Source organism: Lissotriton vulgaris, chromosome 5 (genome assembly GCF_964263255.1).
Source record: "Lissotriton vulgaris chromosome 5, aLisVul1.2, whole genome shotgun sequence".
In the NCBI taxonomy this organism is placed as follows: Eukaryota; Metazoa; Chordata; class Amphibia; order Caudata; family Salamandridae; genus Lissotriton; species Lissotriton vulgaris.
In genome coordinates, this window is record NC_141693.1 from 1,813,996,503 (window position 1) to 1,814,023,578 (window position 27,076).

Consider the following 27,076-nt stretch of genomic DNA (forward strand, 5'->3'; position numbering starts at 1 on the left):
CCCTCCTGATTTGACCTGCTTTGCTCCACCCCCTTCAGCCCAAAGGCAAGCGCAAATGTCTATTGGCGAGTCTTGTGTAGTGACTACCATTCCCAGAGTGCATCTTGCTTAATCACTGGAAAACGTTGCGTGGAGATGGCAAAGCGTCGTTGTAAAGCAATTGTTCCCCACTTTGCTCCAGAAGAATACGCTGTCCCCTCCGGTCTCCTTCCGTCTCACCCTGCCTGTTCCTGGTATCAAATAAGCGGGGACAAGGCTGACATGCACGCCCAGCCCAACGTAGAGCCAATTGACTCCAACACCGCCGTATATGTCCCAGACAGGTAGGTGGACTCCGACAAATCCCGGCACCCCGGGCAACTCCAAAACGCCACTGAAGCAGAAACCAGCAGAGTCAGAGTCAACTTGGTGAGACGGGGGCCCCCTAGCGCGGTACTGGACTCCGCGCTGAAACATGCGATCCATCACCCACAGCAGCCGCCGAGAGTGAAGAGGCCAACACAGGAGAACAAGTGGGAACAGCCTTTATTCCATCTGCAGCAGGTAAGGATACATTGGACACCCGCTATCAAGGCGAATGCATTTCGGCTTCTGATTAGCCTTCTTCAGCGCCGCGGGTGTTTTCATTCAGTCAGGCAGCGGCAAATATATCTGACAAAAAGTCACGCCCCTCCTGATTTGACCTGCTTTGCTCCACCCCCTTCAGCCCAAAGGCAAGCGCAAATGTCTATTGGCGAGTCTTGTGTAGTGACTACCATTCCCAGAGTGCATCTTGCTTAATCACTGGAAAACGTTGCGTGGAGATGGCAAAGCGTCGTTGTAAAGCAATTGTTCCCCACTTTGCTCCAGAAGAATACGCTGTCCCCTCCAGTCTCCTTCCGTCTCAACCTGCCTGTTCCTGGTATCAAATAAGCGGGGACAAGGCTGACATGCACGCCCAGCCCAACATAGAGCCAATTGACCCCAACACCGCCGTATATGTCCCAGACAGGCAGGTGGACTCCGACAAATCCCGGCACCCCGGGCAACTCCAAAACGTCACCGAAGCAGCAACCAGCAGAGTCAGAGTCAACTTGGTGAGACGGGGGCCCCTTAGCGCGGTACTGAACTCCGCGCTGAAACATGCGATCCATCACCCACAGCAGCCGCCGAGAGTGAAGAGGCCAACACAGGAGACCAAGTGGGAACAGCCTTTATTCCATCCGCAGCAGGTAAGGATACATTGGACACCCGCTGTCAAGGCGAATGCATTTCGGCTTCTGATTAGCCTTCTTCAGCGCCGCGGGTGTTTTCAGTCAGTCAGGCAGCGGCAAATATATCTGACAAAAAGTCACGCCCCTCCTGATTTGACCTGCTTTGCTCCACCCCCTTCAGCCCAAAGGCAAGCGCAAATGTCTATTGGCGAGTCTTGTGTAGTGACTACCCTTCCCAGAGTGCATCTTGCTTAATCACTGGAAAACGTTGCATGGAGATGGCAAAGCGTCGTTGTAAAGCAATTGTTCCCCACTTTGCTCCAGAAGAATACGCTGTCCCCTCCGGTCTCCTTCCGTCTCAACCTGCCTGTTCCTGGTATCAAATAAGCGGGGACAAGGCTGACATGCACGCCCAGCCCAACGTAGAGCCAATTGACCCCAACACCGCCGTATATGTCCCAGACAGGTAGGTGGACTCCGACAAATCCCGGCACCCCGGGCAACTCCAAAACGCCACCGAAGCAGCACCCAGCAGAGTCAGAGTCAATTGGTGAGACGGGGACCCCTAGCGCGGTACTGGACTCCGCGCTGAAACATGCGATCCATCACCCACAGCAGCCGCCGAGAGTGAAGAGGCCAACACAGGAGAACAAGTGGGAACAGCCTTTATTCCATCCGCGGCAGGTAAGGATACATTGGACACCCGCTGTCAAGGCGAATGCATTTCGGCTTCTGATTAGCCTTCTTCAGCGCCGCAGGTGTTTTCACTCAGTCAGGCAGCGGCAAATATATCTGACAAAAAGTCACGCCCCTCCTGATTTGACCTGCTTTGCTCCACCCCCTTCAGCCCAAAGGCAAGCGCAAATGTCTATTGGCGAGTCTTGTGTAGTGACTACCATCTCCAGAGTGCATCTTGCTTAATCACTGGAAAACGTTGCGTGGAGATGGCAAAGCGTCGTTGTAAAGCAATTGTTCCCCACTTTGCTCCAGAAGAATACGCTGTCCCCTCCAGTCTCCTTCCGTCTCAACCTGCCTGTTCCTGGTATCAAATAAGCGGGGACAAGGCTGACATGCACGCCCAGCCCAACATGGAGCCAATTGACCCCAACACCGCCGTATATGTCCCAGACAGGCAGGTGGACTCCGACAAATCCCGGCACCCCGGGCAACTCCAAAACGTCACCGAAGCAGCAACCAGCAGAGTCAGAGTCAACTTGGTGAGACGGGGGCCCCTTAGCGCGGTACTGAACTCTGCGCTGAAACATGCGATCCATCACCCACAGCAGCCGCCGAGAGTGAAGAGGCCAACACAGGAGACCAAGTGGGAACAGCCTTTATTCCATCCGCAGCAGGTAAGGATACATTGGACACCCGCTGTCAAGGCGAATGCATTTCGGCTTCTGATTAGCCTTCTTCAGCGCCGCGGGTGTTTTCAGTCAGTCAGGCAGCGGCAAATATATCTGACAAAAAGTCACGCCCCTCCTGATTTGACCTGCTTTGCTCCACCCCCTTCAGCCCAAAGGCAAGCGCAAATGTCTATTGGCGAGTCTTGTGTAGTGACTACCATTCCCAGAGTGCATCTTGCTTAATCACTGGAAAACGTTGCATGGAGATGGCAAAGCGTCGTTGTAAAGCAATTGTTCCCCACTTTGCTCCAGAAGAATACGCTGTCCCCTCCGGTCTCCTTCCGTCTCAACCTGCCTGTTCCTGGTATCAAATAAGCGGGGACAAGGCTGACATGCACGCCCAGCCCAACGTAGAGCCAATTGACCCCAACACCGCCGTATATGTCCCAGACAGGTAGGTGGACTCCGACAAATCCCGGCACCCCGGGCAACTCCAAAACGCCACCGAAGCAGCACCCAGCAGAGTCAGAGTCAATTGGTGAGACGGGGACCCCTAGCGCGGTACTGGACTCCGCGCTGAAACATGCGATCCATCACCCACAGCAGCCGCCGAGAGTGAAGAGGCCAACACAGGAGAACAAGTGGGAACAGCCTTTATTCCATCCGCGGCAGGTAAGGATACATTGGACACCCGCTGTCAAGGCGAATGCATTTCGGCTTCTGATTAGCCTTCTTCAGCGCCGCAGGTGTTTTCACTCAGTCAGGCAGCGGCAAATATATCTGACAAAAAGTCACGCCCCTCCTGATTTGACCTGCTTTGCTCCACCCCCTTCAGCCCAAAGGCAAGCGCAAATGTCTATTGGCGAGTCTTGTGTAGTGACTACCATTCCCAGAGTGCATCTTGCTTAATCACTGGAAAACGTTGCGTGGAGATGGCAAAGCGTCGTTGTAAAGCAATTGTTCCCCACTTTGCTCCAGAAGAATACGCTGTCCCCTCCGGTCTCCTTCCGTCTCACCCTGCCTGTTCCTGGTATCAAATAAGCGGGGACAAGGCTGACATGCACGCCCAGCCCAACGTAGAGCCAATTGACTCCAACACCGCCGTATATGTCCCAGACAGGTAGGTGGACTCCGACAAATCCCGGCACCCCGGGCAACTCCAAAACGCCACTGAAGCAGAAACCAGCAGAGTCAGAGTCAACTTGGTGAGACGGGGGCCCCCTAGCGCGGTACTGGACTCCGCGCTGAAACATGCGATCCATCACCCACAGCAGCCGCCGAGAGTGAAGAGGCCAACACAGGAGAACAAGTGGGAACAGCCTTTATTCCATCTGCAGCAGGTAAGGATACATTGGACACCCGCTATCAAGGCGAATGCATTTCGGCTTCTGATTAGCCTTCTTCAGCGCCGCGGGTGTTTTCATTCAGTCAGGCAGCGGCAAATATATCTGACAAAAAGTCACGCCCCTCCTGATTTGACCTGCTTTGCTCCACCCCCTTCAGCCCAAAGGCAAGCGCAAATGTCTATTGGCGAGTCTTGTGTAGTGACTACCATTCCCAGAGTGCATCTTGCTTAATCACTGGAAAACGTTGCGTGGAGATGGCAAAGCGTCGTTGTAAAGCAATTGTTCCCCACTTTGCTCCAGAAGAATACGCTGTCCCCTCCAGTCTCCTTCCGTCTCAACCTGCCTGTTCCTGGTATCAAATAAGCGGGGACAAGGCTGACATGCACGCCCAGCCCAACATAGAGCCAATTGACCCCAACACCGCCGTATATGTCCCAGACAGGCAGGTGGACTCCGACAAATCCCGGCACCCCGGGCAACTCCAAAACGTCACCGAAGCAGCAACCAGCAGAGTCAGAGTCAACTTGGTGAGACGGGGGCCCCTTAGCGCGGTACTGAACTCCGCGCTGAAACATGCGATCCATCACCCACAGCAGCCGCCGAGAGTGAAGAGGCCAACACAGGAGACCAAGTGGGAACAGCCTTTATTCCATCCGCAGCAGGTAAGGATACATTGGACACCCGCTGTCAAGGCGAATGCATTTCGGCTTCTGATTAGCCTTCTTCAGCGCCGCGGGTGTTTTCAGTCAGTCAGGCAGCGGCAAATATATCTGACAAAAAGTCACGCCCCTCCTGATTTGACCTGCTTTGCTCCACCCCCTTCAGCCCAAAGGCAAGCGCAAATGTCTATTGGCGAGTCTTGTGTAGTGACTACCATTCCCAGAGTGCATCTTGCTTAATCACTGGAAAACGTTGCATGGAGATGGCAAAGCGTCGTTGTAAAGCAATTGTTCCCCACTTTGCTCCAGAAGAATACGCTGTCCCCTCCGGTCTCCTTCCGTCTCAACCTGCCTGTTCCTGGTATCAAATAAGCGGGGACAAGGCTGACATGCACGCCCAGCCCAACGTAGAGCCAATTGACCCCAACACCGCCGTATATGTCCCAGACAGGTAGGTGGACTCCGACAAATCCCGGCACCCCGGGCAACTCCAAAACGCCACCGAAGCAGCACCCAGCAGAGTCAGAGTCAATTGGTGAGACGGGGACCCCTAGCGCGGTACTGGACTCCGCGCTGAAACATGCGATCCATCACCCACAGCAGCCGCCGAGAGTGAAGAGGCCAACACAGGAGAACAAGTGGGAACAGCCTTTATTCCATCCGCGGCAGGTAAGGATACATTGGACACCCGCTGTCAAGGCGAATGCATTTCGGCTTCTGATTAGCCTTCTTCAGCGCCGCAGGTGTTTTCACTCAGTCAGGCAGCGGCAAATATATCTGACAAAAAGTCACGCCCCTCCTGATTTGACCTGCTTTGCTCCACCCCCTTCAGCCCAAAGGCAAGCGCAAATGTCTATTGGCGAGTCTTGTGTAGTGACTACCATTCCCAGAGTGCATCTTGCTTAATCACTGGAAAACGTTGCGTGGAGATGGCAAAGCGTCGTTGTAAAGCAATTGTTCCCCACTTTGCTCCAGAAGAATACGCTGTCCCCTCCGGTCTCCTTCCGTCTCAACCTGCCTGTTCCTGGTATCAAATAAGCGGGGACAAGGCTGACATGCACGCCCAGCCCAACGTAGAGCCAATTGACTCCAACACCGCCGTATATGTCCCAGACAGGTAGGTGGACTCCGACAAATCCCGGCACCCCGGGCAACTCCAAAACGCCACTGAAGCAGAAACCAGCAGAGTCAGAGTCAACTTGGTGAGACGGGGGCCCCCTAGCGCGGTACTGGACTCCGCGCTGAAACATGCGATCCATCACCCACAGCAGCCGCCGAGAGTGAAGAGGCCAACACAGGAGAACAAGTGGGAACATCCTTTATTCCATCCGCAGCAGGTAAGGATACATTGGACATCCGCTGTCAAGGCGAATGCATTTCGGCTTCTGATTAGCCTTCTTCAGAGCCGCGGGTGTTTTCAGTCAGTCAGGCAGCGGCAAATATATCTGACAAAAAGTCACGCCCCTCCTGGTTTGACCTGCTTTGCTCCACCCCCTTCAGCCCAAAGGCAAGCGCAAATGTCTATTGGCGAGTCTTGTGTAATGACTACCATTCCCAGAGTGCATCTTGCTTAATCACTAGAAAACGTTGCGTGGAGATGGCAAAGCGTTGTTGTAAAGCAATTGTTCCCCACTTTGCTCCAGAAGAATACGCTGTCCCCTCCGGTCTCCTTCCGTCTCAACCTGCCTGTTCCTGGTATCAAATAAGCGGGGACAAGGCTGACATGCACGCCCAGCCCAACGTAGAGCCAATTGACCCCAACACCGCCGTATATGTCCCAGACAGGCAGGTGGACTCCGACAAATCCCGGCACCCTGGGCAACTCCAAAACGCCACCGAAGCAGCAACCAGCAGAGTCAGAGTCAACTTGGTGAGACGGGGGCCCCTTAGCGCGGTACTGGACTCCACGCTGAAACATGCGATCCATCACCCACAGCAGCCGCCGAGAGTGAAGAGGCCAACACAGGAGAACAAGTGGGAACAGCCTTTATTCCATCTGCAGCAGGTAAGGATACATTGGACACCCGCTATCAAGGCGAATGCATTTCGGCTTCTGATTAGCCTTCTTCAGCGCCGCGGGTGTTTTCAGTCAGTCAGGCAGCGGCAAATATATCTGACAAAAAGTCACGCCCCTCCTGATTTGACCTGCTTTGCTCCACCCCCTTCAGCCCAAAGGCAAGCGCAAATGTCTATTGGCGAGTCTTGTGTAGTGACTACCATTCCCAGAGTGCATCTTGCTTAATCACTGGAAAACGTTGCGTGGAGATGGCAAAGCGTCGTTGTAAAGCAATTGTTCCGCACTTTGCTCCAGAAAAATACGCTGTCCCCTCCGGTCTCCTTCCGTCTCAACCTGCCTGTTCCTGGTATCAAATAAGCGGGGACAAGGCTGACATGCACGCCCAGCCCAACGTAGAGCCAATTGACCCCAACACCACCGTATATGTCCCAGACAGGTAGGTGGACTCCGACAAATCCCGGCACCTCGGGCAACTCCAAAACGCCACCGAAGCAGCAACCAGCAGAGTCAGAGTCAACTTGGTGAGACGGGGGCCCCCTAGCGCGGTACTGGACTCCGCGCTGAAACATGCGATCCATCACCCACAGCAGCCGCCGAGAGTGAAGAGGCCAACACAGGAGAACAAGTGGGAACAGCCTTTATTCCATCCGCAGCAGGTAAGGATACATTGGACACCCGCTGTCAAGGCGAATGCATTTCGGCTTCTGATTAGCCTTCTTCAGCGCCGCGGGTGTTTTCAGTCAGTCAGGCAGCGGCAAATATATCTGACAAAAAGTCACGCCCCTCCTGATTTGACCTGCTTTGCTCCACCCCCTTCAGCCCAAAGGCAAGCGCAAATGTCTATTGGCGAGTCTTGTGTAGTGACTACCATTCCCAGAGTGCATCTTGCTTAATCACTGGAAAACGTTGCGTGGAGATGGCAAAGCGTTGTTGTAAAGCAATTGTTCCCCACTTTGCTCCAGAAGAATACGCTGTCCCCTCCGGTCTCCTTCCGTCTCAACCTGCCTGTTCCTGGTATCAAATAAGCGGGGACAAGGCTGACATGCACGCCCAGCCCAACGTAGAGCCAATTGACCCCAACACCGCCGTATATGTCCCAGAGAGGCAGGTGGACTCCGACAAATCCCGGAACCCCGGGCAACTCCAAAACGCCACCGAAGCAGCAAACAGCAGAGTCAGAGTCAACTTGGTGAGACGGGGGCCCCTTAGTGCGGTACTGGACTCCGCGCTGAAACATGCGATCCATCACCCACAGCAGCCGCCGAGAGTGAAGAGGCCAACACAGGAGAACAAGTGGGAACAGCCTTTATTCCATCCGCAGCAGGTAAGGATACATTGGACACCCGCTGTCAAGGCGAATGCATTTCGGCTTCTGATTAGCCTTCTTCAGCGCTGCGGGTGTTTTCAGTCAGTCAGGCAGCGGCAAATATATCTGACAAAAAGTCACGCCCCTCCTGATTTGACCTGCTTTGCTCCACCCCCTTCAGCCCAAAGGCAAGCGCAAATGTCTATTGGCGAGTCTTGTGTAGTGACTAACATTGCCAGAGTGCATCTTGCTTAATCACTGGAAAACGTTGCGTGGAGATGGCAAAGCGTCATTGTAAAGCAATTGTTCCCCACTTTGCTCCAGAAGAATACGCTGTCCCCTCCGGTCTCCTTCCGTCTCAACCTGCCTGTTCCTGGTATCAAATAAGCGGGGACAAAGCTGACATGCACGCCCAGCCCAACGTAGAGCCAATTGACCCCAACACCGCCGTATATGTCCCAGACAGTCAGGTGGACTCCGACAAATCCCGGCACCCCGGGCAACTCCAAAACGCCACTGAAGCAGCAACCAGCAGAGTCAGAGTCAACTTGGTGAGACGGGGGCCCCTTAGCGCGGTACTGGACTCCGCGCTGAAACATGCGATCCATCACCCACAGCAGCCGCCGAGAGTGAAGAGGCCAACACAGGAGAACAAGTGGGAACAGCCTTTATTCCATCCGCAGCAGGTAAGGATACATTGGACACCCGCTGTCAAGGCGAATGCATTTCGGCTTCTGATTAGCCTTCTTCAGCGCCGCGGGTGTTTTCAGTCAGTCAGGCAGCGGCAAATATATCTGGCAAAAAGTCACACCCCTCCTGATTTGACCTGCTTTGCTCCACCCGCTTCAGCCCAAAGGCAAGCGCAAATTTCTATTGGCGAGTCTTGTGTAGTGACTACCATTCCCAGAGTGCATCTTGCTTAATCACTGGAAAACGTTGCGTGGAGATGGCAAAGCGTCGTTGTAAAGCAATTGTTCCCCACTTTGCTCCAGAAGAATACGCTTTCCCCTCCGGTCTCCTTCCGTCTCAACCTAACTGTTCCTGGTATCAAATAAGCGGGGACAAGGCTGACATGCACGCCCAGCCCAACGTAGAGCCAATTGACCCCAACACCGCCGTATATGTCCCAGACAGGCAGGTGGACTCCGACAAATCCCGGCACCCCGGGCAACTCCAAAACGCCACCGAAGCAGCAACCAGCAGAGTCAGAGTCAACTTGGTGAGACGGGGGCCCCTTAGCGCGGTACTGGACTCCGCGCTGAAACATGCGATCCATCACCCACAGCAGCCGCCGAGAGTGAAGAGGCCAACACAGGAGAACAAGTGGGAACAGCCTTTATTCCATCCGCAGCAGGTAAGGATACATTGGACACGGGGGGCGCTAGAGGGCGCACTGCGGTATGGCTGGCTAGCGAGTCAGCTCCGCCGGGCGGTCGCGCTCTTAACGACTTCCGACCCCCAAAAACCCCGCCGGACTGAACGCTGAACACAGAATCGTGCATCGGAATGTGGGGCTGACGTCTTCAGACCTGGTGCCACGACCCGCTGTGCGGAAAGCAGACGGAACAGCCGAAAAACCGGAGCCCCAGCGGACGCCGCACAAAATGGCCGCCCAGGAGGCTCGAAGACCCGAGGTAACTAATGGCCCCTAGCGCATGTGGACTGCAGCGGACACTCGGCGCGGATTGATGTGCGGCCGCCTGACACCCCCTAAGACTCGGGGAGCCTCTGCTGACCCCCAGAACTCAGCGACACTTAAAATCGGCGTGCGTTCCACCGAGGGCAAGATGGCGGCGCCCATGGAACGCACAACACTGGCGGCGTCTACGGACAATCCTGCAGGCTGGAGCGCATCGCAAGCTGGTGGGGACGCCAGCGCATGAGGCGAGGCGGAGGCGCGTAGAGCCTGAACTGGGTCTCCCCGATCAGAACGCGAGCACATGTGGAGCGCTCGACAACACGAGAACTCGGAGTGAGTACTGACCACACCACAACAGAGGCTTGCAGGCGCAATACACAGCGTGCAGAGGCACCTAACGTCCAAGCGGACTAACGACAGACCAGCGCTCACCAGCGACAGCTCGAGGGCGACCACTCAAGCAGGGGGGAGTGTTGATGTGGACCCATACCCTCACAGTGCCACAACTGAGTCCAGCACAGAGAGGCTCCTGCAGCACCCAACGTCCAAGGCCTTGCATAGGGCCTGCATATAAACGAGCGAGCCCGCTGTTGTCCACGCACCGTACAAGAGGAGGGAATGTAACGCCAGTGACCCGTGCCGTTTGCACCTCGAGCCCATTATAGGGCAGCGGCCCCAACTCACCTGAGTGACACCAAGCAAAGCGACGTCTCGGAATGGGGAAGCCCGACCGGAACCAATCCAAGCTCCAATTCGAGAAGCGAAACCAAGGCAGAAACAACCCTGCGGAATCGGAGGCGGAAGGGGGCCGGGAAACACCAGAGGGCACGGGCATGGAATCAGTGCTGAGGGCGATACAGCAGAGTTTACAGGAGATGAACGGCAAGCTGGATAATGTGGTGCAGAGGGTCGACAACATGGCGGCGAAAATTGAGCAGCACGAAGGGCGTCACGCGGAAGCAGAACAGCGAATCTCGAAGCTCGAGGACGAACAAAGCACCACAGCCAAGACATGCGAAGCCCTGGTGAAAACAGTGGAGGTCCTGAGAGCGAGGGTGGAGGACCAGGAAGCTAGGTCCAGGCGGAACAACGTTCGAATTTCGGGCCTTCCGGAGTCCACGAACACAGGGAAAATGGAGACCTACATAGAAAACCTACTCAAAGAACTGTTCGGAGCAGACCATCTATCTCCAGTGTTCCTAGTGGAGCGCGCACACCGATCCCTGGCCCCAGTGCCGAAACCCGGAGCCACCCCGCGAATGATCATCGCACGTATGCTGAATTACAGGGACAGGGACACGGTCCTGCGGATGGCGAGAGAGCTGGGGAAAATTACGCATCAGGGGAACACTCTGGAGTTCTACCCGGACCACACCATGGCGGTACAGCTGGCTCGGAAAGAATTTGCCCCCGTCAAGAAAAAGCTGAGGGATCTGGGCATGGAATATGCCATGCTGTATCCGGCGAAACTCAAAGTCCTTACTGGCGGGAAACCGGTCATACTGCCAACGGTACAAGCGGCGCAAGACTTCATCAAGCTACAAGGAAAGCGGAGGAAACAACAAGACCGCAATGAACCGACCAGCGATGTGGAATGAGTGTATTGGAACGTTAGCGGGCTGGCGACAAGTTGGTACTACATAGACGTGAAACGGATTTTTCTATGCACGGACACCTACAGATAACCGCATAGACAGTGCACGCAACGTGGGTGGTAGCAAATGGACCGGAAAAGCACTTACAGACATGCAGTGAGTACTATCTCTGAGTATGGGAAGCCACGGAGGTGCTGCTCCGGACGTGAGTATAAGCAGTGCGCTTGCGGGCAGGTTGGGCTGGCTACTGGACCGAGTGGCAGGGGGTGGGTGGCCATGGCCCTGACCGGCCTTCTTGCTTGACTACTGGCGGTGAAAGGAACACTGCATACTTTGCTGGGTATCACCTCGAGTTCAAGCTAGGACTAGAGACAAAGGGGATGACAGCGTAACGGAGAACGGATGCTTAAGCGATGCCGGACAGGCCGGCGGGGGAAACGGGGTTGGAGGAAATCGCAAGCAAACTATTCACTAATATAGCGCATATGCGACCGTCCACATCCACTATGTGGATGGAGATGTGTGAACCTGGTGACACCCCCAGGAGGGTGTACCCCGAACTATGTTGGATAACGACATTTCTGTTAAAGTTAATGTTAATACAGGGATGGCTTTGGCAAAGTTTGGGAGCTAAAGTGGGTGGGGGGAAATTGAGACAACTAAGTTCTAATAGACTGAAACCTCTGTGTCTGAGAAGCATGGCGAACTCCTTTGGGGCGCACAGTCCGATGAATACTGTTCCATTTATGTGTATAGCATTGTCAACTCCATATGTTGTAAGGTACGGCGACGCATGCATGCGATACAGCAGGCAGACTGGGTATCCGCTGTGGTTAATACATTTCCTTACGCGTATATATGTCTCGTAGGGGCACGCTCAAACTAGTCACTTGGAATGTGAGGGGGCTGGGCAACCCGAAAAAGATTAGGCGGCTATTTGCGTATTTTGATAGACTGCACATTGATATTGTTTTTTTACAGGAGACGCACCTAGAGCGGGATGGCTCCTCAACACTAGGGGCACGTTGGGCTGAAACAGTGGTTCACTCTAGCTACTCGACATATTCCAGGGGAGTTAGTATATTAGTCAGGAAGGGTACGGGCCTGGAGGTTACAGACATACAGCGAGACACTGCAGGGAGATGCGTAATGCTGGCTGGAAGGCTCAGGCGCCAACAGATCCTACTGGTGAACACGTATGGCCCTAATGTGGACGACCCAGGGTTTTACAGCAAAGTATGGCATAATATTGCAAGCACGGCAACACCTCAAATACTGTGGGGAGGGGATTTCAATGTCGCAATGCAGGACGCACTAGATAGAGCAGCGCACACATCAGAACAACATGGGAATGCTAGGACAATGGTGAGGGACGCTATGGACGACCTACATTTGGTGGACTTCTGGAGAGTTCGTAACCCCGGGGCGACAGCAGCGACACACGTGAATGCGGCAAACAATAGTTGGTCCAGGATCGACTACTGGCTGGGCTCACAAGATGTACTCTCATGGGTGTCGGATGTTACACACTTACCACGCACACTCTCAGATCACAGTCCGGTGCTGTTAGAAATAGACATCCCTCAATACGACCCACCCCCCTTCACCTGGCGCTTTCAAGCGTCAGCATTGAGAGACCCAGTATATGTCGACACCATACACAATGCAATAAAGGAATACTTCGATCTTAACAGCCCGACAACGGAGGACCCAGGCTTGCTATGGGAGGCCTTCAAGGCTACCATCCGGGGAGTATGCCTCAGTACAGCATCTGGAATCCTCAAAGACATTAGGCAACAAATACGCACACGTGAACGAGCCATACAAACCCTAGAGCAGGCATACACACAAACAGGAGACACTAAACTCTTGGGGGATATCCAAGTGCTACTAACGGAGCACGCCAGCTTTGCGACAGACGAATTGAACTATGTGACTAAACGTGCAACTGCAAGGAGGTATGGCGAAGGGGGTAGACCGGGCAGGGAGCTGGCCGCTAAGATATGCGCAGGCAGGACACCACAAAATGTCACAACCATCACCACCAACACCGGGGAGGTAATCACTGACACTAAAGGTATACTAAGAGAATTTATGAACACATATGGTACACTATATGAAGCACGCCCCTCGCCGTCACAGACGGACCTATTGAAATATATGGAGGACATAGAGATGGCTTGGCTAGCAGATGGTCATAGAAAGTATCTGGAGCGCCCAATCACGATTGAGGAAGTCACGGACACCATCAGACGATTACCAAATAACAAAGCACCTGGGCCGGACGGATTTGTGGCGGAATTCTATAAGGCATACGCTGACACGCTTGCACCGCACTTAGTACAGATGTACGGAACGGCACACGAAGCCCAGACTCTGCCGGCGTCCCTAAGGGAGGCCCTGCTCATCACACTACTAAAGCCTGGCAAGGATGCAGATAAGTGTGACTCCTACCGTCCGCTGTCTTTGTTAAACGTAGACACCAAAATCATAGCTAGTCTGCTGGCAGACAGGCTAAAACCTCTCATGCCAATGTTAATCCGACCAGATCAGTCGGGATTTATCCCGGACAGGGCCACCACACACAACACCCGCACGTTGTTCGCGTTAGCACACTATCTGGCACCAGAGACGAAGGCAGTGGCTGTCCTGTTAGACGCAGCTAAAGCGTTCGACACCATCGGCTGGCCGTTTATCCGCGCGGTGCTGGTGCGCATGGGATTCCCATGGATATTTCAGGGATGGATAGCGATGCTCTACACAAACTTGACGGCACGCATCAGAGTAAACAGATATATATCAGAACCCATACCTATCTGCAGAGGCACTAGACAGGGATGCCCGCTTTCTCCAATGCTTTTTGCTTTGGTGCTGGAGCCTCTAGCCTGCAAAATCCGACAGCACTATCATCACTCAGCGATACAAATGCCCTCCCGTCCCATACACATTTCGCTGTACGCGGATGACATGGTGCTGTATGTCAAAAACCCTGAACAACACCTGAATCCTCTCCTGAGGGAATATATCAAGTTTGGTCAACAGGCCGGCTTACAAATTAACTGGGATAAATCCCTGATACTAGCGCTCACAGACAGCACGCAACCGACTCCTCTGGATTATCCGTTAGAGTGGCAGGAGGAACCCACAAAATATCTGGGTATATGGTTCCACAGAGACCCAGAGGTAGTCGTCAGGACAAATTATGGGCGGACGATAGCATCCCTAGAGGATAAAATTAAAAAATGGAACAGACTCCCTCTATCATTGGCTGACAGGGCGGCGATAGTGAAGATGGTGCTCTTACCGAAATTTCTCTATCTATTCAACAACATCCCTATAAAACCTCCCGCTGCTGTCTTCCGAAACATCAAGACGCTTGTGCTCAACTTGCTATGGGCGGGCAAACAAGCAAGAATGGACCTGCGCACCATGACCTTACCATACGCTAGGGGAGGGTTCAAAGTGCCAGACTTTTATCTCTATTATTTATGTGCGCAGGCACAATACGCGCATTTCTGGTATCATGAAGTGCCCTTTCTGACGCACGTTGCGGTAGAGGAGGGCGACGCCGACCCAATCCCTCTGACTAGTATGCTCACGCACAAACGCACCAAACTACATGAACGTGACATTAACACAGTAGACGCAACTGTAGAAGCATGGAGGCTCCTGGGCAAAGAAGCGAACTGTCTGCCAATATATGCACCTACTCTACCACTGGCGCACCACCCAGCCCTCTCGGTGACACAGGAACAGGTGGGAATGGATCTGTTCAGGCGGGCCGGAATAGATGCATTGGGGGACCTATACAGGGATGGTGAATTTCAAACACTCGATAAACTGCACTACATCGCAAACCCTTCTCAACTGTTTACTTTCAATTTTTTCAGGCTACATAGAGCAATACGTGATCACTACCCATCATATCCGGAGGAGCCACCTACACTTGCACCTTTACAACTACTCCTGACCACACCCAAGGCATCTCACATGGTATCTAAACTTTATGCAAGTGCGCAAGGGGCAGTGGGACATACCACACTCAAGGCAAGGGACAGGTGGAGCGCGGGGCTCGTGGAGCCTCTGACGGAGGAAGAATGGGACTCTGCATGCATGTTAACGGGCATGCTCACCCCTAACGGGAACTTGAAAATAATTCACTACAAGTATCTGCATCAAGTATACCACACCCCACACAGACTGCACAAACACGGGTTACGAGAAGACTCCAACTGCTGCAGGTGCAACCAGGCAGGGGCTGACTTCATGCATCTAGCCTGGCACTGTAGAAAGGTAGCGGGGTATTGGGAACAAGTTGTGCAGGTCATGAATGAAATGTTGGGGGTTGCCATGTCCTGTGATGTAAAGATCTGCCTGTTGGGTATCACTCCACACCTGAGAGCATTGAAGCGTAAATTCTGTGCGGTCGCACTCCTATTGGCTAAAAGAAGGGTGTCAATCCACTGGAACAGTAAGAAAGCACCAGAGGTGAAACGCTGGATTGAGGACATGGTGTACTGCCGAGACACGCTTAATACATATGAGGAGGAACTGCCGATCGGCTCTAGGCCCAAAGATTACTGGGGATACCTGCGTGACTACTTACTTATACATGGCACAGCAAATTCAGTAGCGTAAGCTGTGTGAATGAACACATATGGATGACAACAAAAGACAAACAGTTATACAGTGCAGGCTCCTAGGGGGGAGGATGCTGTGATGCAGAGGAAGGGTTACAGAGGTGAAACTACAAGTTGGGGACTGTACAGTTAAGTTAAAGTTTCTGTTGAATATACAAAAAAACCGAGAAAAGTAAGATTATTGATGTATAAGGTCGCGACCATAGCACTGCTACGCGACGGATTTCTATCTACTAATGCGCCGCCGGTCCGCTGGATGTCGGCTGATGGGCTGTGTAGTTCAGGAACAGTTGCTCGTAACCATGGTTGCAGGGGGCCGGCCCGATGTGGTTGTAGGCAAGTGCACCATGGATGGTAAACGATTTGTACTCTGTATGTTAAAAAAGTGCAATAAAATTCTTACACCAAAAAAAAAAATAAAAAAAAAAAAAAAAGGATACATTGGACACCCGCTGTCAAGGCGAATGCATTTCGGCTTCGGATTAGCCTTCTTCAGCGCCGCGGGTGTTTTCAGTTAGTCAGGCAGCGGCAAATATATCTGACAAAAAGTCACGCCCCTCCTGATTTGACCTGCTTTGCTCCACCCCCTTCAGCCCAAAGGCAAGCGCAAATGTCTATTGGCGAGTCTTGTGTAGTGACTACCATTCCCAGAGTGCATCTTGCTTAATCACTGGAAAACGTTGCGTGGAGATGGCAAAGCGTCGTTGTAAAGCAATTGTTCCCCACTTTGCTCCAGAAGAATACGCTGTCCCCTCCGGTCTCCTTCCGTTTCAACCTGCCTGTTCCTGGTATCAAATAAGCGGGGACAAGGCTGACATGCACGCCCAGCCCAACGTAGAGCCAATTGACCCCAACACCGCCGTATATGTCCCAGACAGGCAGGTGGACTCCGACAAATCCCGGCACCCCGGGCAACTCCAAAATGCCACCGAAGCAGCAACCAGCAGAGTCAGAGTCAACTTGGTGAGACGGGGGCCCCTTAGTGCGGTACTGGTCTCCGCGCTGAAACATGTGATCCATCACACACAGCAGCCGCCGAGAGTGAAGAGGCCAACACAGGAGAACAAGTGGGAACAGCCTTTATTCCATCCGCAGCTGGTAAGGATACATTGGACACCCGCTGTCAAGGCGAATGCATTTCGGCTTCTGATTAGCCTTCTTCAGCGCCGCGGGTGTTTTCAGTCAGTCAGGCAGCGGCAAATATATCTGACAAAAAGTCACGCCCCTCCTGATTTGACCTGCTTTGCTCCACCCCCTTCAAGCCCAAAGGCAAGCGCAAATGTCTATTGGCGAGTCTTGTGTAGTGACTACCATTCCCAGAGTGCATCTTGCTTAATCACTGGAAAACGTTGCGTGGAGATGGCAAAGCGTCGTTGTAAAGCAATTGTTCCCCACTTTGCTCCAGAAGAATACGCTGTCCCCTCCGGTCTCCTTCCGTCTCAACCTGCCTGTTCCTGGTATCAAATAAGCGGGGACAAGGCTGACATGCACGCCCAGCCCAACGTAGAGCCAAATGACCCCAACACCGCCGTATATGTCCCAGACAGGCAGGTGGACTCCGACAAATCCCGGCACCCCGGGCAACTCCAAAACCCCACCGAAGCAGCAACCAGCAGAGTCAGAGTCAACTTGGTGAGACGGGAGCACCTTAGCGCGGTACTGGACTCCGCGCTGAAACATGCGATCCATCAGCCACAGCAGCCGCCGAGAGTGAAGAGGCCAACACAGGAGAACAAGTGGGAACAGCCTTTATTCCATCCGCAGCAGGTAAGGATACATTGGACACCCGCTGTCAAGGCGAATGCATTTCGGCTTCTGATTAGCCTTCTTCAGCGCCGCGGGTGTTTTCACTCAGTCAGGCAGCGGCAAATATATCTGACAAAAAGTCACGCCCCTCCTGATTTGACCTGCTTTGCTCCACCCCCTTCAGCCCAAAGGCAAGCGCAAATGTCTATTGGCGAGTCTTGTGTAGTGACTACCATTCCCAGAGTGCATCTTGCTTAAGCACTGGAAAACGTTGCGTGGAGATGGCAAAGCGTCGTTGTAAAGCAATTGTTCCCCACTTTGCTCCAGAAGAATACGCTGTCCCCTCCGGTCTCCTTCCGTCTCAACCAGCCTGTTCATGGTATCAAATAAGCGGGGACAAGGCTGACATGCACGCCCAGCCCAACGTAGAGCCAATTGACCCCAACACCGCCGTATATGTCCCAGACAGGCATGTGGACTCTGACAAATCCCGGCACCCCGGGCAACTCCAAAACGCCACCGAAGCAGCAACCAGCAGAGTCAGAGTCAACTTGGTGAGACGGGGGCCCCTTAGCGCGGTACTGGACTCCGCGCTGAAACATGCGATCCATCACCCACAGCAGCCGCCGAGAGTGAAGAGGCCAACACAGGAGAACAAGTGGGAACAGCCTTTATTCCATCCGCAGCAGGTAAGGATACATTGGACACCCGCTGTCAAGGCGAATGCATTTCGGCTTCTGATTAGCCTTCTTCAGCGCCGCGGGTGTTTTCAGTCAGTCAGGCAGCGGCAAATATATCTGACAAAAAGTCACGCCCCTCCTGATTTGACCTGCTTTGCTCCACCCCCTTCAGCCCAAAGGCAAGCGCAAATGTCTATTGGCAAGTCTTGTGTAGTGACTACCATTCCCAGAGTGCATCTTGCTTAATCACTGGAAAACGTTGCGTGGAGATGGCAAAGCGTCGTTGTAAAACAATTGTTCCCCACTTTGCTCCAGAAGAATACGCTGTCCCCTCCGGTCTCCTTCCGCCTCAACCAGCCTGTTCCTGGTATCAAATAAGCTGGGACAAGGCTGACATGCACGCCCAGCCCAACGTAGAGCCAATTGACCCCAAAACCGTCGTATATGTCCCAGAAAGGCAGGTGGACTCCATCAAATCCCGGCACCCCGGGCAACTCCAAAACGCCACCGAAGCAGCAACCAGCAGAGTCAGAGTCAACTTGGTGAGACGGGGGCCCCTTAGCGCGGTACTTGACTCAGCGCTGAAACATGCGATCCATCACCCACAGCAGCCGCCGAGAGTGAAGAGGCCAACACAGGAGAACAAGTGGGAACAGCCTTTATTCCATCCGCAGCAGGTAAGGATACATTGGACACCCGCTGTCAAGGCGAATGCATTTCGGCTTCTGATTAGCCTTCTTCAGCGCCGCGGGTGTTTTCAGTCAGTCAGGCAGCGGCAAATATATCTGACAAAAAGTCACGCCCCTCCTGATTTGACCTGATTTGCTCCACCCCCTTCAGCCCAAAGGCAAGCGCAAATGTCTATTGGCGAGTCTTGTGTAGTGACTACTATTCCCAGAGTGCATCTTGCTTAATCACTGGAAAACGTTGCGTGGAGATGGCAAAGCGTCGCTGTAAAGCAATTGCTCCCCACTTTGCTCCAGAAGAATACGCTGTCCCCTCCGGTCTCCTTCCGTCTCAACCTGCCTGTTCCTGGTATCAAATAAGTGGGGACAAGGCTGACATGCACGCCCAGCCCAACGTAGAGCCAAATGACCCCAACACCGCCGTATATGTCCCAGACAGGCAGGTGGACTCCGACAAATCCCGGCACCCCGGGCAACTCCAAAACGCCACCGAAGCAGCAACCAGCAGAGTCAGAGTCAACTTGGTGAGACGGGAGCCCCTTAGCGCGGTACTGGACTCCGCCCTGAAACATGCGATCCATCACCCACAGCAGCCGCCGAGAGTGAAGAGGCCAACACAGGAGAACAAGTAGGAACAGCCTTTATTCCATCCGCAGCAGGTAAGGATACATTGGACACCTGCTGTCAAGGTGATTGCATTTCGGCTTCTGATTAGCCTTCTTCAGTGCCGCGGGTGTTTTCACTCAGTCAGGCAGCGGCAAATATATCTGACAAAAAGTCACGCCCCTCCTGATTTGGCCTGCTTTGCTCCACCCCCTTCAGCCCAAAGGCAAGCGCAAATGCCTATTGGCGAGTCTTGTGTAGTGACTACCATTCCCAGAGTGCATCTTGCTTAATCACTGGAAAACGTTGCGTGGAGATGGCAAAGCGTTGTTGTAAAGCAATTGTTCCCCACTTTGCTCCAGAAGAATACGCTGTCCCCTCCGGTCTCCTTCCGTCTCAACCAGCCTGTTCCTGGTATCAAATAAGCGGGGACAAGGCTGACATGCACGCTCAGCCCAACGTAGAGCCAATTGACCCCAACACCGTCGTATATGTCCCAGAAAGGCAGGTGGACTCCATCAAATCCCAGCACCCCGGGCAACTCCAAAACGCCACCGAAGCAGCAACCAGCAGAGTCAGAGTCAACTTGGTGAGACGGGGGCCCCTTAGCGCGGTACTGGACTCCGCGCTGAAACATGCGATACATCACCCACAGCAGCCGCCGAGAGTGAAGAGGCCAACACAGGAGAACATGTGGGAACAGCCTTTATTCCATCCGCAGCAGGTAAGGATACATTGGACACCCGCTGTCAAGGCGAATGCATTTCGGCTTCTGATTAGCCTTCTTCAGCGCCGCAGGTGTTTTCAGTCAGTCAGGCAGCGGCAAATATATCTGACAAAAAGTCACGCCTCTCCTGATTTGACCTGCTTTGCTCCACCCCCTTCAGCCCAAAGGCAAGCGCAAATGTCTATTGGCGAGTCTTGTGTAGTGACTACCATTCCCAGAGTGCATCTTGCTTAATCACTGGAAAACGTTGCGTGGAGATGGCAAAGCGTTGTTGTAAAGCAATTGTTCCCCACTTTGCTCCAGAAGAATACGCTGTCCCCTCCAGTCTCCTTCCGTCTCAACCTGCCTGTTCCTGGTATCAAATAAGCGGGGACAAGGCTGACATGCACGCCCAGCCCAACGTAGAGCCAATTGACCCCAACACCGCCGTATATGTCCCAGACAGGCAGGTGGACTCCGACAAATCCCGGCACCCCGGGCAACTCCAAAACGCCACTGAAGCAGCAACCAGCAGAGTCAGAGTCAACTTGGTGAGACGGGGGCCCCTTAGCGCAGTACTGGACTCCGCGCTGAAACATGCGATCCATCACCCACAGCAGCCGCCGAGAGTGAAGAGGCCAACACAGGAGAACAAGTGGGAACAGCCTTTATTCGATCCGCAGCAGGTAAGGATACATTGGACACCCGCTGTCAAGGCGAATGCATTTCGGCTTCTGATTAGCCTTCTTCAGCGCCGCGGGTGTTTTCAGTCAGTCAGGCAGCGGCAAATATATCTGACAAAAAGTCACGCCCCTCCTGATTTGACCTGCTTTGCTCCACCCCCTTCAGCCCAAAGGCAAGCGCAAATGTCTATTGGCGAGTCTTGTGTAGTGACTACCATTACCAGAGTGCATCTTGCTTAATCACTGGAAAACGTTGCGTGGAGATGGCAAAGCGTCGCTGTAAAGCAATTGTTCCCCACTTTGCTCCAGAAGAATACGCTGTCCCCTCCGGTCTCCTTCCGTCTCAACCTGCCTGTTCCTGGTATCAAATAAGCGGGGACAAGGCTGACATGCACGCCCAGCCCAACGTAGAGCCAATTGACCCCAACACCGCCGTATATGTCCGAGACAGGCCGGTGGACTCCGACAAATCCCGGCACCCCGGGCAACTCCAAAACGCCACCGAAGCAGCAACCAGCAGAGTCAGAGTCAACTTGGTGAGACGGGGGCCCCTTAGCGCGGTTCTGGACTCCGGGCTGAAACATGCAATCCATCACCCACAGCAGCCGCCGAGAGTGAAGAGGCCAACACAGGAGAACAAGTGGGAACAGCCTTTATTCCATCCGCAGCAGGTAAGGATACATTGGACACCCGCTGTCAAGGCGAATGCATTTCGGCTTCTGATTAGCCTTCTTTAGTGCCGCGGGTGTTTTCAGTCAGTCAGGCAGCGGCAAATATATCTGACAAAAATTCACGCCCCTCCTGATTTGACCTGCTTTGCTCCACCCCCTCCAGCCCAAAGGCAAGCGCAAATGTCTATTGGCGAGTCTTGTGTAGTGACTACCATTCCCAGAGTGCATCTTGCTTAATCACTGGAAAACGTTGCGTGGAGATGGCAAAGCGTAGTTGTAAAGCAATTGTTCCCCACTTTGCTCCAGAAGAATACGCTGTCCCCTCCGGTCTCCTCCGTCTCAACCTGCCTGTTCCTGGTATCAAATAAGCGGGGACAAGGCTGACATGCACGCCCAGCCCAACGTAGAGCCAATTGACCCCAACACCGCCGTATATGTCCCAGACAGGCAGGTGGACTCTGACAAATCCCGGCACCCCGGGCAACTCCAAAACGCCACTGAAGCAGCACCCAGCAGAGTCAGAGTCAACTTGGTGAGACGGGGCCCCTTAGCGCGGTACAGGACTCCGCGCTGAAACATGCGATCCATCACCCATATATATATATTCCCAAGCCTTCCTCCTCAGCTGAAGAAGAACGAGGCGACACAGCAGGGCTCATGAAGCACCATTATTTATTCATTAAAAACATTGGGCATGACGCGTTTCGGAGGGTTCCTTTTTCAAATGCCCTTCTTTTTAAAATTGCCTCTGTTACTCGCAGTCCCCATTTTAAGTCCTTTATCAGTTGCCTTTTCTCTCCATTGAGCAGCTGACATGCCACATTTTCAGGTAAGGACTGCAGCAATTGTTCTGGGCTACGTTGGTGTTTTTCTTCACGTCCCACACTCCCTGCTTTGCAAGTCGGCCCGTCGCAGAGTCAGTAACACCCATGAAATAGGAGCATATCCCCATGCAAGTATGGGCTGCAGGTTGCAGCTTGTTCTCTATTTCAGGCTTCATGCGGGGCGGTCGGGGAGTCTCCATCCATGCTAGCGACTCCCGTAACGTTTGCGGGAGGGCCATCCTCGCTTGTTGGTTAGACACGCTAATATTCCCAAGGCTTCCTCCTCAGCTGAAGAAGAACGAGGCGACACAGCGGGGCTCATGAAGCACCATTATTTATTCATTAAAAACATTGGGCATGACGCGTTTCGGAGGGTTCCTTTTTCAAATGCCCTTCTGTTTAAAATTGCCTCTGTTACTCGTAGTCCCCATTTTAAGTCCTTTATCAGTTCCTATGCACTAAAGTAGTGTAGGCTACCTGGAATTTGTGGCACGGAGTCATCTCTGCCTCCACAGGTGGACTGCATTTCCCAGCATGCAGTGTTTCTCACTTGCTGGCAGTGGTTCCGTTTGTCAGCATTGCCTTTTCTCTCCATTGAGCAGCTGACATGCCACATTTTCAGGTAAGGACTGCAGCAATTGTTCTGGGCTTCGTTGGTGTTTTTCTTCACGTCCCACACTCCCTGCCTCGCAAGGCGGCCCGTCGCAAGCGGTAAAGGCAAAATGCGTCGTTTTCCACTTGCCAGAAGAATAAACTTATTTTGCAAGTCAACCCGGGTGTCCGAGCCTTATCTCTGCATTGGAGGTAGTTTGGAGAAAAGATATTGGTATACCGGTGCCGGACTCGGACCGCCTGTGACAGCCCAGGATCTCGTTTCTGGTAATGGTGTAAAGAATATATATATATATATATAAAAAAAAATTGAAATGGTGAAGATTTTTTGAACCATACTTATAAATAAAGGAATGAATGCTTCATAGCACTGATATTTAATGCTGATATAATTGAATTAGCCTAAACCTGAGAATTCAAGACAAGTACAGTAGTTTAATGATTCGCACAGTGGTGTTTTCACTTGTTTGTTAAATGGTATTCAAGATGGCGAATCGTGATATATGGTGAGCGTGAGCAAGCGGTAAAGGCAAAACGCGCCGTTTTCCACTTGCCAGAAGAATAAACTTATTTTGCAAGTCAACCCGGGTGTCCGAGCCTTATCTCTGCATTGGAGGTAGTTTGGAGAAAAGATATTGGTATACCGGTACCGGACTCGGACCGCCCGTGACAGCCCAGGATCTCGTTTCCGGTAATGGTGTAAAGAATGTATATATATATATCTTGAGTCACGATATATCATAGATCTGTCCACCAAATGGCCTAGGGGAATGAATAGTGGGGAAGAAATGGTATTCCATTTAGGTAAATGATGTAATAGGTCTCCTGTAGGTCCCATCTTGTGTGATTAACTTTCTGGAATTTGGATATTGCCCCAGCATGTAATGAGATTCAGCACCCTGCAGCTGAAGTAAAGATATAATGCTCTTTAATGGTTGGGGCAGGATGCATCATTATGTATCAACTGTATGAATTTTGTGTGCTATGACCAACTATTGGGACACGTCGTCTGATGGTATTTGATTATGTTTCTGAAGCCTCATAAGACACTGTGTACATTAGTGATCATTTATTGTTTAGTGTATCTTTCTATGATGAATTTTAGGTTCAAAGGGCTCTTTGATTCCTAATAGGAGAATACTATGAAAGACTATGAAAGATAGCACATGTGACTCCGTTCAAGTACGACAAAGATATGCACTGATTTCCTGTTGGTTCTCTTTTTAGTTTGTCTATGCTTATACAGACATAAAAACGGGCATATATCCCGTTTCGTGCATGGGTTGGATTCACTAATTATTAACCTTTAATAATGTGTAGTCATATTTGGCTCTTGTGGGCTGCAAAATATTAGAGGACAAACGCCGATCCACGGCTGTATGTTATGTGCATTTCTTGCACGGTGATTAATTATACCTTCCACTATAGCGTCTGTACCTATCTGTAGGTTGCATAATGTTACACTGCATAGTGTTGTGAGTTTTGTATACATGGTCTATATTAACCACTACAAAATGGAGCACGCAGTTGATGGGAGGGATAGAGTCCTCTGTCTATGCTCACTATTGTGATGTCACCCTTACACGAATCAGATGTTTATATATATGTACCTGGGTTGTGCGTGTGGACAAACACACTGAAGAAGGCAGATCGCCGAAACGCGTCTGTGGTGTAGCTTTTGAAAATAAACTAACTCTGTGACGAGGAACCTCCCGAGTGCTGTTTTTCATTCCTGGGGACCAGCTAGGAATCGACGAGCGCAATATATATATATATATATATATATATATATATATATATATATATATATATATATATATATATATATATATATATATTTATATATATATATATATATATAATTGAAATGGTGAAGATTTTTTGAACCATACTCATAAATAAAGGAATGATTGCTTCATAGCACTGATATTTAATGCTGATATAATTAAATTAGCCTAAACCTGAGAATGCAAGACAAGTACAGTAGTTTAATGATTCGCACAAACATAACACTAACAAGAGCAATGGCAATTACTAACGAATTTGCCAGAAGACAAGATAGCCACCACGCCACGAAGTATCTGCTGATATCAGAATCTCAGTTCATGAATATCGGGATTGTTTAGAGGTTTGATTCAGAAAGACAAGAAGTGATTCACCTCATAAATGTATAATGCTCACCTCTTGTGTGACACAGATATCTTCCAGCTTGTTAATAGTGCTCAACTGGAAGCTAACTAAGACTAGAAGGAGCTGGAAAAATATGCTATGAACTAATATTGGATTGGTGCATACATTGGCGTGGAGGTTAAAATTACTATACTGAAATTTCGATATGATACACTTGAGGTGGGCGGCATTCATTGCACAATGGAGTTTGGTCAATCGTCTGTCTTCACTATGCGCTCCCTGTCAGCAAATGGAACCATATACAATGTGATATGCTTCTGTCCAGCCTTCATAAAGAATTTAGATGGAAATGGATACGGCCATTGTGCAAGTAATCATGGTATAGGGAGATACTTGGAGGTACTTAGAATCCTGACAGGAGACACATCCACTTTTACTGTCTTCGCTGTTAGCAAGTTTCTATTTACGATAGGGCTAATAAGGAAAATGAATGGACTTAAGTTTTAGATCACGAGATAGTGGTTTCGTGTCAATAGGTTGCTATTTTGCATAAGAACAAACGTTCTTATCCTTGCGGTGGCATGCAAATTGTTTTATACTTTTTAAACAGTTCCTACGACGTATAGAATAGGATGACAACATTTTTACTATGTAATAGCAATTTTAATTTTTTTTTAAACTGCATATTAATGTTGTCTTACTATCTGTAAGTTTTATGGAATCAATATTCTGAACTAAACTTTTACTACTACTATTCAAACTACATTCTAGCAAACATTTGGGGACATCTATGTTTGAGGAGGAAGGCAAATTGAATATCCTAACCCAACAAACATACTTAGGGGCTGGGAGAAACCATTGTAACTCAAATCTAACAGACATAGGGCAAAGTCTGCAGACTAGAGGCAGATCCACCATTCTAACTTCAGTCTCACCCTGATCTAAAAGGTAGATCAAGCACTATAAATTTAATCATTCGTATATGAATGTACACCCTCCTCTTGCACCATTCACCGAAATGTCAAATGTCATAAGTTCAAAGGTGAAAGAGTGAATAGTTTTCAAAGGGAGGCCATGTTAGAAAATATTATTGGGGACTATGAGAGAGAATTTATGAACCAGAAATATTTATTGCATTGTGCTTTCCTGACAGTGTTACTAAATATGTGCATTTCTACCAACAGAAGGAAGAAGAAGTTGCCATAAACACTAAACCTGTGCCTGTTAGCATCACTCAGAGGGTGCCTTCAGTAAGATACCAATATCTTTATCCTATGGGGCTATGATGTGGTGCGAGGGCTATAATGTTAAATAATCTAATTATGAAGTACCTCGATTGGTGCTTTTGCCACAATTATTTGGCATAATGACCAATCCCTCTTCCAATACGGGATCAGCAATGTTTAACCAGAATTGAACTTCTTTTACGTCCTTGCTTCCGTCCTCTAAGAGCAATTGACAAATTTAGCACTGATTGACTTGTGAGAAGTATGATCTGCACCCTGTAAGGCTCAGTTTGAATTCTCCTCTTTCCAGCAGTGTTTCTGATTTTTTTGAGTCATCAAACAGGACACCACACAGACATCCACAGCCGATTATGTTTCTAATAGATTTGGTTCTCACCGTGCTCACAACATCACGACCTGTCAGGTTGCATCACTTACTGACAGCAGAACCCATTAGACAGGACTATTACCATGAATCTCCCACAGCCCAGATAAACCAGTATCTGACTATTGTGGTACCCAACAGTACATCCTTCAGTGATTGATATTCAGCAATTGATATTCTGTGATTGATATTCCGTATAAAGCCGACCATAATCTGCCAGGAGGTATGCTGTAAATTTCTTAATAAGTATTTGTCTTAGATTCTCAGGTTTAGCCCCACACACCTCTCCTAACGCACTACAGTGAAGGACAGCAGAACAATACCCAGCAAATTATATGGATTCTCTTATCCATACAGGGGCCTATTCATAAACTACATTTTGT

At 51.1% G+C, this 27,076-nt stretch overlaps 1 protein-coding gene across 1 annotated transcript in view; it reads left to right on the forward strand.

The window, feature by feature from the left end:
* The window catches only part of LOC147717283 (uncharacterized), a 261,309-nt gene that overhangs the window by 216,938 nt on the left and 17,295 nt on the right, over positions 1-27,076 (forward strand). The window contains exon 21 of the mRNA XM_086924227.1: positions 26,267-26,332. Within this exon, the coding sequence (XP_086780353.1) occupies positions 26,267-26,332 (66 nt within the window). The remainder of the gene's footprint in view (positions 1-26,266; positions 26,333-27,076) is intronic.